We start from the raw sequence: 13,534 nt of genomic DNA on the forward strand, positions 1-13,534 counted from the left end.
GCCAAATGTTGTACCGCATCCGTGGCTGGAGGACTCTGCTCTCCCGTCCCCATAGAGACAAGCTCCTACAACCGTTCAACTCCACCCACCCTCAGCGGAACTGGCAGCAGCGATGCCAGCGAATTTGAATTAGCGTTTGGACATTACTCGTGCTTTTCCCTCGAATGCCGACCTCACGTGGTTTGCCAAACGGATTTGGTTTCATTTATTACCGTGGGATTAACCGGCGTTATCCTGAGAGACCGGAGAGATTTGTGCCGAGCGGGGCGGGGAGGAGAGCTCGGAGGAGTCTTTGGTCTCCTCCGTTATCTCGCCACTTGCCCCAGCCAGTCAGTACGCTCCTGTAACAACCCAAGACGCAAACACGAAAGGGGATGGAGCCAATGTGCCCGTAAAGGTGAGCTTCGTCTTCTCTTTCGTGGGGGCTTGAAGTGTCGATCATTAGCCGCCTTTCACCGGTCAACCTGTCTGGAGACGGCTAATGACAGCAGCATGCTAAGTGCTCAGCATTTGGAACGGTAGCTAATAAACCCACAATACATTTTCATTTTGTAATGGTGTCAATTTTCCTATGAATGAAATTAAAGCACCAGCAGCTGGACATAGTCTTGAAAAATCATGTTAATTCTTTCGTAACTTTGATGCATTTTTTTTTTTTGACAACACCGGGCAGGCCTTTACATGTGGGTTCTGATTACGTCACGCCCTCACATACATACAGGAGATATTAATTTATTAGCCACTACTGTATTTATATTCTGTTATTAAATTACTATTTATTCGATTCGGTGTTGTTCGGACGTGTTTTTAGCAAATGCACATCATGAATTTTGATCCAATTACTGTAAAAATGCAAACTAAAAATAAGCATCCGTTTCATTTCAAGGATAATTGTTTCAAAATAGCCGAAAGTTTGGTAGTCCACATGTCTCTAATTAAGAGGTTTAAAAAATGTTTTGCTCTGTTCTACAATTCAAAATGTGAAGAAAATCTGAGGTATGAATGGAAAATTCTGGGTTGGTTTTACAGGTGGATTTATATAAGTGACACACTGGCTTGGATGTTAAAACCATAATTAAATTCTTAGTGTATTTATTCCTTTGTTTTACTGAAAAGTGACCAAGCCTTAGCACATTCATCTACAGTTAAAAGGTCGGGGCTCAAATCTTCCTGTGTAGAGTGTAAATGTTCTCCCCGTGCTTGCGTGGGTTTTCTGCAAGTCTTCTGGCTTCTTTTCACATTCCAAAAATATGCGCGTTAGGTCAATTGCAGACTCTAAATTATTCTTCTTATGAATGTGAATGCTTGTTTGTCTGTACGTGTCCTGTGATTGGGTGACGACCTGTCCAGGGTGTACGATCTGTCTCGCCCAAAGTCAACTGGGATAGGCTCCGGTTGACCTACAACCCTAATGGGGGTAAGCGGAATAGAAAATGGCTGGATGGATGGTGAATTTGTTCAAAATATTGCAAATAAAATGTGTGTATTTTGGAGACTTTTATTGCGTTGGTTACAGGCAGCCAATGGTGAGAATAGCATTTAACGAGAATCTGTCAAAATACAGAGTGTGGTTAGAATGGCCATTTCAAACTGAAAACTGCACAACAATAATTTGGAAAATTGGATGATGGGTTCCGCAGAAATTGATTTTTTTGTGTGTGTGGAAAAAATATGGCGACTTAGAAGAGTCTGATGACTCAAGTTCCCCACTTCCCCCATGTGTTTTCGTATTGTTTCATCAATCTATGTACATTGCTTCTTGCAACCAAGTACAAAACAAAAAACAATTGAAGTGTTTGTGTTTTTGTTTCAGCATGGACGCGGAGGTGAGTGCCGGGCAGGGGGGCAGCACCAGAAGGAGAGCAGCGCAGGATGGCCATGTAGGAAGAGAAGGAGATTTGGAAGTTTTGGTGGTACCACAGGATCTGTACGACTCTGCCAGGGCCAAAATAGAAGCAAATCTCAGATGGCTGCTGGCCAAAGCTTATGGAGTTGGTAAGACATCCTCTTGTTCTTTTGCCGCTCAGTCTTTTTACGCTCACAAGGGCATGACGAGTGAATGTAATATTTTGCAATTTAGTGAATCATAAGACATGGCCATTTGAACCTGGCAAATAGTCTTGACTCATCTTGGCCATTATGCTGCGGAGCTCTTCAGTTAAGTGAATGGCCCACCACTTTGTAGTGAAAAAATAACTTTGATCAGCTTTCAAATATCCACCAGCCATCCATTTTCTAGAGGACTTTATTAGGGTAGGAATTTGGGTTAGTTACCGTTCAACTGTAGGGCACATATAGACCGAAAAATTAATGAACACTGATATTCATTGCCTATAAACAATTTAGAGTCTGCCATAAACTTAAGATGACCTTTAGCGAGAGACAGACTTTAGGCTGGTTGAATCGCAGGGCACGTAAAGGTGAGTATGTATAGTGTTGGAAACATTTTTCGTACTCTCTCTTTGAAGTCCATCGTGAATATCCGCTTTACAGATGTCTCGGCAAAAAAACGTCTACGAAAGATCATTGCAAACACACAAGAAAGTAAATTTGAATCCACTGCGAACAAAGCCACTGTACACTCTTCATCCTGTGGGCAGACATTCACGCTCGCCTCTCATGACATGCCAAAGGCTTTTATACACAGGTCACTGGCCTCGCCAGCGCCACTCCCTGCGCTAAAACTGCTCCACATCGCCAGGCTCATGTATGGAAACTACCCCTTCACTTTGAAGTGGGTTTTTGTGTCACTCTATGTGACTACACTGAAAGGGGGAGGGGGTGGGAGAGAGCTTCAGGTCAATCCTCACTCTTTGAAAAAAAACCTCACACTGACTGCGCAAGTGTTTGCTGGGACTCTATGGAACCCTGCGTCATCCATCTGACGCTAGCCTTATCACAGATTATTTAGCATTCGGAATCACTGTTGTGCGAATGGTCACATTCCATCTGAGGGCCCAGTCCCGTGTGCCAGGGCGTCGATCCCTAATGAACAGCAACCCCTGCTGAGCATCCCTTAATCTGATTGGTTCATCCTGACGTCAGCTGTGTCGGCAGCACGAAGGAGCCACTTCGCTTGTTTTCTTTCTCCGCTCACCCGATCGATTGAGTGTGTCAAAATGTGTCCATCGGAACCCAGCAGCAGCTACGACATGCACAATTTTTCTACTGTTGATGACGCTCTTGGTTGGATGAGCAAAACAGTTTACCGTAGTGACTCCAATCAACTCTTGTTTCTGTGACCTTTGCGAAATCCTCAAATGAGATGAAATAATCTCAATGCAACTGTGTTTTTTTTGTTTTTTTTTTAAAACACACATTCCCCGCTGACATTTAGTAAGAGCGTGTGTGCCAAGGCCCAAACACTCATTAGATTAAGGAGCAATTCTGCACTGGTGAGAGTGTCACATGCTTAAGTGATTAATGGCATTGAAGGTGAAGACACACACTCGCCTGATCAGCCAAACATTAGAGTCTTGCATTTCAAATGTATTCGGCGTACCCACCGCAAAACACAAACCGGTGATCACGAGGATCGCGGGTTTTAAACAAGACTGGCTTTGCTATCACCATGGCAACCAGCTGGGACATTCAGAGGACGGCCGAGGCTACGGAAGTGGCAGAGTAAAAGAAATTTGTCTGGAGGAGCCTACCGATGGATGAAGGCCAAAACAAGCTCTGGTGCCCTCATAAATAGTAGCTGGTGCCGCAATTGGAAAATAAAAATAATCAGCCTGACCCCAAATTGACATCTCATTCCTATCTACAAGGCTGTTAATACCTTTCCTCGAACCCTTTTCACACTGCCATCCTAGATGGCTTTTTCCCAAAGTTTGCTGTCCTCTGTGTGAATCAGGTCCACTCAATACCTCAATCAAAAGTGAGCATCTTAGGAAAAGACTACTTTAATGGTGTTCAATATGATGACACTACTGACTGCCTGGCCACGTGTCTACTAACAAAGTACGTGTGGATTAGCGTCTTCAAGGTGCGCTAAAATAGCCGCCCCGCGTCTTGGCGCACGAGCAGGCGGGCCGGCACAACATCAGCTTTTTAATCACCTTTAAGTCTTGTCGGCTTATTGGTTCAAAGGCTGCGGGCCTGCTACTTTGTTTTGATGTTTTCCTCGTCTCACTTTAGCCTGTTGAATGTATTAGCTTCCAGTGCAGCCCATCTTGTTCTCCCTTATATAACATGTGTAGCAATCCCTAAACCTAAATATTTTATAGATTATTTGTTTTAAGAGGGGGGTGGGGTGAGTGCTTTCACTTACAGCAAAGACTCTCTGGAACAACCCAGGCTTCACTCCATTTAGACATAAAAAGCTTATCTCTCATTTTTTTTAATGTGTATGTGTTGTATGACTTGATTTGATTCACGAATAATGACCGTGTCCTTCTCACCAGCAGACCACGTCCCAGATGACCTGAAGGACCCTTTTTACACGGACCAGTATGATCAGGAGCACATCAAGCCCCCTGTCATTCATCTGCTGCTGTCCGGAGAGATCTACTGCCGGGTGTGCGGACTAATCTTGCGCGCAGAACAAGCCGCTTCACTTCGAAGCCATCAGTCTGTACTCCAGGCTCTGTCCGCCAGGGGCGTCCAAGTGCGGGACTCGGACGATGTACACGTCTCGGTTCTGGATCTCAGCACGACCCCTCTCAAGATGGTACGTTGAGGTTTATTTCCAGGGGCTGGAAATCACACAGCAACACGTTGCAATCGGATGTAATCGTGCTGCAAGCAAGATATAGTGCTTGGGTAACGGGCATAGGCGTCAATGGCTTTGAGTGTTGTTGTTTTTTTATTCTTTTTAAACGCCCAAAAACTGTGTAGAGTTGCCACATGCACCTGATCGATTCCCTCATGACGGCCTACACGATGGAGATGATCAGTGTGGAGAAGGTGGTATCCAGTGTCAAGCGATTCTCCAATTTCATCCCCTCCAAGGAGCATCCGTTGGACCTGGAAGATGCCATGGTTCTTTGGATCAACAAGGTAAAAAGGAAAACAAACAAACAAACAACAAGCTGTTGTGTTTGTATTTTCTGTGCAATTTTTTTTCTCGTCAACTAAAGGTGAACACAAAGATGAACACTATCTCTGAAAAAGAGATGAAGATGAAGCAGCACCTGCTGGACTCACCAAATCATCAGCGGGTAAGATTTTCCAACACAATGTGAAGGAGCTATACAGAAGAGAATTAAAGCATTCTTTTTTTTTTGAATAAAATGTGAAAATATTGCGGCTGTCCAGGTGCGTTATCGCAGGGATCACCTCTCAGGTCGGACATATCAGCTCTTCTCCCTCGTGGATGACCTGTGTGCAGACGTGTGCGACGGCGCTGCTCTTCTGACCCTGATCCACTTCTACTGCCCCGAACTCATTCGACTTGAAAGTCCGTTTGAAGCCGTTATCCCACCACCGATTATTCAAGAGGTTGTGTGACAATGATGGTCCATTTTCTTGTCCTAAATTTCAGATATCTGCCTGAAGGATGTGGCCTCCGTAGCTGACAGCGTGTACAACATCCATCTGCTGAAGGAGTTTTCAAATGAATACTTGAACAAGTGCTTCTATCTGAAGCCAGAGGACATGCTGTATTGTTCTCCGATGCTGAGGGTGAGGCAAAAACACACATGCAAACATGAGCAGAGCTCCCACATGTTATGGAAGACCTGAAAAATAGTTCATGACATTTCCACTTGAGAGAACATGCCAAAAAAATATGTGGAAAAATAAAACATTTCATCACAGTAGAGGTATAAATTGGTCATAGGTGCAAGTAGGAATGATTGCTTGCCATTTTACTAATGGATGAACATATGGGCAGATGCAAACTAGTTTTCAGATAGCACCACTAACCTTTCTTTGCCTCTTCACGCAGAATAACGTGATGGTGTTCATCGCCGAGCTCTTCTGGTGGTTTGAGGTTGTGAAGCCCGACTTTGTACAGCCCAAAGACCTGAAGGAAATCAGAGATGGTAAAACCTACTTTCTGCTTCTACGGCCAATTTTTAAGGATCATTTTTCTCATCAAACAAGGTTCAAACTTAAGGTTTACGCCGCATTTGTACAGCAAGAATGCTTCTGCGGCCTAAGACCCCTCGATCCCACCCAGCCATCGATGTTACCAAACGTACTTTCCCCACGACATCAAGTGCTGCTGCAATGTTGACCATGCCTTCAAGCTCGGACTTTAGGTACAATTTGTTCCCCAAATATCTTTAACTTGCTCGTACCACTTTGACAGCTCATTTTATTTAACTCATTCAGTACCAGCCAATTCTGGACCAAGTCTGAAAAGACGTTTAAAAACGTCTTTGGGAGTGAATGAGTTCATTAACAACAGATGATTTTTCTCTTACAGTACGGTACCGAGCACTTCCATCTCTCCTCGCTCTTCAGTGCCTCAAAGACGACAGAGGGGAGTTGAGGATGATGCTCCAGGTAATGTATGATAATGGCCTGCAGATGTGTATTTTTAGATCGGATAGACTTATTTTATGTTGACGTAAGATTATTGTTGTCATTATATCTTAGTGAGGATTCTGCGTAGCTCCCTGGCACGTAAAGATGAGAAGCCTCAGGGTTTGTCACAGGTCTGGCCAGAGAGGAGGCAGAGGTGAGCATTCACATTTTGCTCTCACGGGCACTTCATTAGGAACATCTGCCTGATCCAGGACATTCCAGTACAAGATCTGTGTGCAGAATTTGCTTATGTAATGATCTCGTATCTCTCCCTAGGCCCTTCTCCCAGCCGGCACCTTACGCCTTGCATTTCCCCAGTCAGGAAGATGACGCAGACAACATCAGCGTGGTTCGCTCCATCAGCAAAAACAGTTCAGCCTCTGCCGTTATGACACCCGGCCACATCCTCGGGGGTTCAGCTCGCCCGCTGCATCAACACAGACTGAGCGGGCAAAGCCTCCTCAGCCACATTCACGTTGAGGATGAGGAGGAGATCTTCGAGGAAGAGGAGTTGGTCGCTGTCATCCACCCCGCTGCCTGCCCCAGACGTCCACTGAGGGGCGACATGGAGCTGGATGAATTGGAAATCGCCTACGCAACCTCATCCCGGAGAGTTTCTAATCCAGTCAAGATGGACTTCTTAACCCCAGACTTGCAGGCGGACAGCTACTACCTCGAGCCTCTGATGCCTGCCGTCCCAAAGCCAGCCAAAGAGAAGAGCATCAGCCTGAGCAAGGAGGAGGAGAGCGGGGAGAGTCGCTGCAGGTCAGGGATATCTGGCGTGAAAATAGCCACCACGCATATTCCACATAAATCACACCCGAAATCACCATTGTCTGAATGCGATAGATTAAAATTTAAACCCGTACCTGTGGTAAAGTCCGGCCCCACCCGGGAAGGCTTGTCGCACACTTCACTTTCTGAGAGGACACCGCCACAAGGCTTCTACCTTCACTTGTCCGGAGAGTCTGAGTGTCACAGTCATCTTTCCTCTGATGCGGAAGTAGGACAGGATTCTGACTCGGACATTGCCGATTTTGAGGAAGATGACGAGGATGTGGAGATGATTGAGGCGAGCGGTCGAAAGGGGATTGGTTTACTGCGGGAATTTTCAGAGGTTGAGTCTTTTAAGCTGAGAGAAGACCTGAAGCTGAGGGAACGAGATGACAAGGAAGATTGGAGTGGGCGTTGCAGCCCCTGCCTCAGTACCGTGTCCTGCGCAAGCAGCTGCAGCGCTTCGGGCAGCGCCAGTATCAGGATGACCAGCTTTGCCGAAAGAAAGCTGCTTAAGCTTAGCCTCCGTGACGGGTTCTGCAGCACAAGCAGTTCGCAGAAGACGACACCTGACCATTCGGAGAGTATTCCTTGCTCTCCGTGGCAGCTAAAGAGCGAAGGTAGCCCCGGACGGTTCGGGATAGACTCCACCTCTGCTGCGAGGAAAACGGTGAGTCCTCCAGGAGTGCCTTCAGAGCTGCTGCAGCTCCACATGCAGCTGGAGGAGCAAAGGCGCGCTATTGAGCACCAGAAGAAGAAGATGGAGACCTTGTCGGCGCGGCAGCGACTGAAACTCGGCAAAGCTGCGTTCTTGAACATCGTGAAGAAGGGCGAAGGGAGAAGCGACACACTCCCTCTTCCTCTCAAACATTCGCCTTCGGACGATCTGTCTGCCGCTCAGAAAGCGAAGAGTGCCTGCTGCAAGGATGACTCCTGTCTTGAGGTTTTGAAGGTGCAGGCAGAGGCAGAAGGAAGACAGATAAATCGAGATAACCGGTTCAACACCTCGGCACAGGATAGCGTCTCGTATTCGGATGGGAGTGAGCGCTCGCGCTCCATAGATCTCCTCAACGAGGCCATCGGTGTCATCCAACACCAGATGACACAACTGTCGTTGCAACAAGACTTGTTAATGAAGAAGAACGCAGCCCCATCTTTGGAATCTAAAGAGCCAGACCGGAAACCAACTCCAGCCACAACAGAGTCCCCCACCTCAGACCCCAGATCTTTCGCCGTCCACTTTGTTGACCTCAACGACAGCGGTTGTACCCCCACTCGCCGTCCTCCCAAGCTGAGCTCCAGCCAGCGAAGCAAAGCCTCCGAGCCGAAGCACAAGAACGACGGGGCGCTTGACGCTGAAGCCGCGACCCCTCCCAAGGAAAAGGCTGGCGCGGTAAGCCAGGATGCTGAAACCGCCAGGTTGGATCGAAACTTCAGAAGACGCACAACCTTCAGAATCCAAAACGACCAGGGCTGCGCCAGAGAGGAACCCGGACCCGGTCTATCTCCTGTCAAAATCCAGTCAGAGGACCCAGCGACCTCTGACACCTCCATCACTCGATCACGCCGTGCGGAAGACGACAAGGTGGACATCTCAGGGACAGAATCTGCGGTTGGAGACGACAGCACCAAGGCAAAAGGTCTGCTGATCGAGGTTGACCTGTCAGAGCTGAAGGTCCCTGAGGAGGCTGCGAACGCCAACAGCACAAGCGGCGAGCAAAAGAATGTGCTCGGCTTCTTCTTTAAGGTGACGTTCAAGACGAATGTCAATGCTGTGTTTCACAATCTCTTTTTTTTTAACTCAGGCACACTCGACTCTTTTTTTCCAGGATGACGAGAAGGCCGACGACGAAATGGCCAAACGTCGCGCCGCCTTCATGCTCAAACAGCAGCGCAAAGCCGAGGAGGCCAGGCTACGCAAGCAGCAGCAGGAAGCCGACAGTGAGCTCAAGCGGGACGAGGCCAGGTACGCTTTTGCGTTCGAATCACAAATCCAATGTCTGCGCGGGGAAATGTTGATCTGCTCCCTTGTAGGCGGAAGGCGGAGGAGGAGCGGGTTCGTAAAGAGGAGGAGAAGGCCAGACGAGAACTGATTAAGCAGGAATACCTACGCCGGAAGCAGCAGGCGTTGTTGGAAGAACAGGGTCAGGTTAAACCAAGGCCCAGGTTCAAATCCCGCAGAAGTAGACCCAAATCATCGCAACGCGGCGAGTTCAGCAGCCCCTCTAAAGGATCCGCCACACGTATGTAACATGTTTGATGACGTACTGTAGCGGTGTATTCAAGATGGACATGAATGAAAAGCGCTTTAAAAATATCTCATGACTGCTTTTAGCTGATTTGAGCTGCGGCTTTCGAGGATCCACGTTGTCTTTGGCCACAGAGCCGGACAGCGTCATTTCAGGAGAGATGGAGACGCAGAGGTGAGATGCCGAGAATCGGTTAGCTTCAAATTGGAATCAGGCGTTTTTTTGAATGTTTGATCAAAACCATTTACGTTTCGAATAGGCGTTAAATCAGAATTTGGCACTTGGATCCGGAGTGTAAACCCTAGTTTGTCGCGCAGGGCTGAGTCGGTCTGCTCCATGGATTCTTTCCCTGTGCTGAGCCGAACCTCAAGCAGGAACATGGAGCGCGACTGGGAGAGTGGTTCCGTCGCCTCCTCCATCATGTCAACTGAGTACAATGGTGAGCACTGGTGGAGTGAAATATGTAGTAAATGTAGTTTTTGACATCAGAACACGAGAAATGTTTCTATTAGGACTCTGACTCTAAATCCCGATTCGTTCTTTGCGTCGACAGTAACGAATGACTCCAACCAATGTAAAATCCAATTTGATGATTTGAAAACGATCTATTGAACAAAGAAAGAAGAGTATGATTGCACGTTTTGGCTGTCGCTTCTGCCTCCATTAATGTTTTTCTTTTTAGTTTAAAATGGCTTTCTTTAACCAGGACCCCTTCCTATACCGTTCCCAAAGTTATAACCCAGGTTGGTTTTGCGCCTGTCAGTGCCATAAATCCTCACTAGCTCAGACCAGGTGCATCCTTTTCTAGATAGCTCGCTAGCTTTCTGGCTGGCTAGCCGATAGCATAGCCCATTTTAACTTTTGCTTGTTCATCGTTGGTCCAAGGGCCCAAGCTTTTCAAAGAGCCGAGCTCCAAGTCCAACAAGCCCATCATCATCAATGCCATCGCACACTGTTGCCTCGCTGGAAAGGTGAACGAGGCCCAGAAGAATGTCCTTCTGGAGGTCAGTGTGATGAAACTGAATTTTGCTCTGTCGGGTGATCGATCACTCCATCGATCAGGCTGGTATCTTTGTTCTGGTATTTCACAGGAGCTCGAAAAATGCGAGTCCAACCACCTGATCATCCTCTTCCGCGACGGCGGCTGCCAGTTCCGAGCAGTGTACTCGTATTCACCGGAGACGGAGGACATCGTCAAGTTCACGGGCACGGGGCCGCGTGCCATCGGCCACAAGATGATCGACCGGCTCTACAAGTATAGCTCGGACCGCAAGCAGTTCAACGTCATCCCAGCCAAGTCGGTATCGGTCAGCGTGGACGCGCTGACCATCCACAACCACTTGTGGCAGGCCAAGAGGCCCGGCAGCGCGCGCAGGAAGTGACACACGGATGCTCGGTACCTCTGTTCATTTTAGGACTCTTGGGCCGGACCCAAATAGTCGTATGTCGTGTTCAGACTCAATGCTCCAAAATTGCATCGTCTTAAAGGGGAACTCAAGCCAAACATTTCCTTTGCAATTTTAGGTGACCCTACTAGTATGGACATGGTATTTCGGTAAATATTGCATTCACGGAATAATAATGGACGCCAAACTGCCTTTCGGCTCGCATTTTGATGTGAATTTCAGTCGACAGCAAAAGAAGACAGGACAAAATGGCAGTGCCCTGAGTTTGATGAAAGTGGATGGATTAATCATCTCAACTCTTATTGCACAAACACAATGTTAATCATAATACAGTACCGTGTTTAGATTAGTGAGGGCACATAAAGCATACTGTAGTATTGCAAAGATTTTTCTTTTTGCCATGAGTTCCCCATTGAGATTAGATTGAAATCAAATGAAAACACTTTGAAATGATCATTTGTTTTGATTGTAGTCAACCAGTCTGACCTTTAAATGCTGGTGACGTTTGTCATGTTTTGGACAAGCCGAATTAAGTTTGGATCCCAAAAGTGTAGACGTCAACAAGGTCTCCGTAGCAAAAATGTTTTAATACAAAAATCGCACCGACAAAGAGTAACAAAAAACACTGGTCCAAACGGACCAGGGTGTACAATAATGATTAACAGTTACTTGCCACAAAGTTATTATTCTGTTTTATGAATGGCAACCAGAGGATACACAGGTCAACTCTACCTTCAGCCATGTAGTGGAATTTGTCTGCCTGTAAATATATGGCGCTGGCATAGATGAACAAAGACAATATTTGTAGTAAATAATCAACACCTGGTGATCTGGCAAAGTTGCTGGGAACCACTGCGCCATAGAATACGAAACACTGCGCTAGCCAAATGCAGTATTTGTTTTTATTTATGATACTTCTGCATGTCACATTTGTTTTAGGTACTGGTCCTTACCGCATTCTTTTTGGCGAATAGCTGATGGACTGATTGTCAAGTTGTGACAAAGTTGGACCTTTTTGAGACGCTGTGTTTTCTCATGGCAATGATTCTGATGTTTGACCAAAAAAAAAAAACCCACAAAAAAAATTTTGTTGTTTGAGTGTTAATGGTTGTTTGTCCCCTTGCTCCTTGCGATTGGCTGGCAATCAGTCCAATGTGAATCTTGCCTCTTGCTCAAAGTCAGCTTGGATAGGCACCAGTTCAGCCACAACCGTAAATAAGAAAAAAACGCTGAGGGAAGGGGATGGATGAAAAGCAAAGGCAACAATAGCCTGTTCTATTTGTTTATTTATTTATTTATTCACTTTTGTTTGTTTTTTGGCTGCTATTTCTTTTCAATTCACTTTAGGGGGGTGGGATTTTTGACCAGCTCACGAGCTTTTTCGCAAAATCTCACTGGAGGACAAGCAATCTTTAAATGTAGCTTCAAATGCTCAACAAGTTGCCTGCCCGTTCCCTGGTCATTGGAACTTGATGGCGAACAAGACTGCACAATACTTGATATTTTTTTGCTGCATTTTGTATATTTTTAGGTGGATATTTTGTACCAGTTAAAGAAATTAAACAAAAATAATAATAACATAGGCACTGTTTTGAGGTTTATTTTGTCACAGTCCCATTGCGTTGTGTACTCTAGTGTATTAATTTATTTTAAATATCTGGAATAAATTGCAGTTCAAGACGTTGCCTCTTCATGAAATGTGACTGTTATTTTTTGTTGATAAATATAATTGTGAAATATATATATGTATTCCGCTAGCTCGTTAGCACGGAAGCTAACCGCGGACGTTAGCACGGAAGCTAATTGCGAAAAGTCGCTACGCAGCTGGAACCCACCACCAGAGACCAACCAGCCGAACGCCAGCGAGCGTGAGGGAGCCGGCAACCCCACTTGCCACGTTAGAAACACCCAGCAGCAAGCCCACTGGACACGTCACAAACTAGCATACAACTGGCTAGCAACGAGACCCGACAAAATGCCACCCAAACAGAAGCAAGACACAAAGCAGGATGAGGATTTCCTGACCCTCACTCAAGTAAACGAATTACTCCAGCAACAAAAAGAGCTTTTTACGGCGCTCTTGCAACAACAACAGGAAAACTTCAAAGGATTTGTCAAGATGATAATAGACTCAACAAACTCACAACTTGACACTTTTACCAGGGAAGTCCAAGAAATAAAAACCAGCATCAACTTTACCCAAAAAGAGGTAGACGACATTAAAAAAAATCTAATCTGTCAAACTGGCCATTCCAAAGACATGCAAACAGAATTCTACAAAATATGTGACGGCATGCTTGTATTAACAGACAAGATGGACTACTTGGAAGGACAGTCAAGAAGAAACAACTTGGTAATTGATGGAATTGAGGAAAAACCGGGAGAAACGTGGACTGAAACAGAGGAAAAAGTTCAAAAAATCCTCAAGGAGAAGCTGCTGATACAGGGGCAAATTGAGGTGGAGAGAGCTCACCGCACAGGAAGACAAGAACCTGGAAGACCTCGTCCGAGGCCAGTTGTGGTGAAATTTCTCAAATACAAGGACAGATCAAGGATCCTACAAAAAGCAAAATACTTAAAAGGCTCCAACATCTACATCAACGAAGACTTTACAGATGCCGTACGACAAAA

The 13,534-nt window shown here is 46.2% G+C and overlaps 1 protein-coding gene and 1 long non-coding RNA gene across 4 annotated transcripts; one reads left to right on the forward strand and one right to left on the reverse strand.

Annotated features, from left to right (window-relative positions):
- Nucleotides 1-84: 84 nt before the first annotated feature.
- Nucleotides 85-12,601, forward strand: LOC147191774 (calmodulin-regulated spectrin-associated protein 1-B-like). 2 transcript variants are annotated; one of them, XM_086134823.1, is made up of 18 exons: nt 85-397; nt 1,814-1,995; nt 4,407-4,672; nt 4,840-5,001; nt 5,082-5,162; nt 5,260-5,401; nt 5,486-5,625; nt 5,891-5,987; nt 6,083-6,206; nt 6,374-6,453; nt 6,547-6,628; nt 6,751-8,995; nt 9,078-9,214; nt 9,283-9,491; nt 9,584-9,671; nt 9,815-9,936; nt 10,383-10,501; nt 10,589-12,601. In XM_086134823.1, exons 2-18 carry the CDS (start codon nt 1,815-1,817, stop codon nt 10,877-10,879), a joined length of 4,566 nt encoding a protein of 1,521 aa, XP_085990949.1. In that variant the 5' UTR covers nt 85-397; nt 1,814; the 3' UTR covers nt 10,880-12,601. The 2 variants fall into 2 exon arrangements, with proteins under 2 accessions (XP_085990949.1, XP_085990950.1); XM_086134824.1 differs by having other exon boundaries at nt 4,410-4,672.
- Nucleotides 2,228-7,531, reverse strand: LOC147191775 (uncharacterized). Of its 2 annotated transcripts, none has more exons than XR_015103490.1 (7): nt 7,344-7,531; nt 6,776-7,201; nt 5,869-5,968; nt 5,281-5,619; nt 5,149-5,191; nt 4,855-4,968; nt 2,228-4,697 (listed from the first exon to the last, which is right to left on the reverse strand). It is a non-coding gene; the product is annotated as an uncharacterized LOC147191775 (long non-coding RNA). The 2 variants fall into 2 exon arrangements; XR_015103489.1 differs by having other exon boundaries at nt 6,771-7,201.
- Nucleotides 12,602-13,534: the final 933 nt, after the last annotated feature.

Source organism: Hippocampus guttulatus, chromosome 17 (genome assembly GCF_054856545.1).
Source record: "Hippocampus guttulatus isolate MCC_2025c chromosome 17, RoL_Hgut_1.0, whole genome shotgun sequence".
Taxonomy (NCBI): Eukaryota; Metazoa; Chordata; class Actinopteri; order Syngnathiformes; family Syngnathidae; genus Hippocampus; species Hippocampus guttulatus.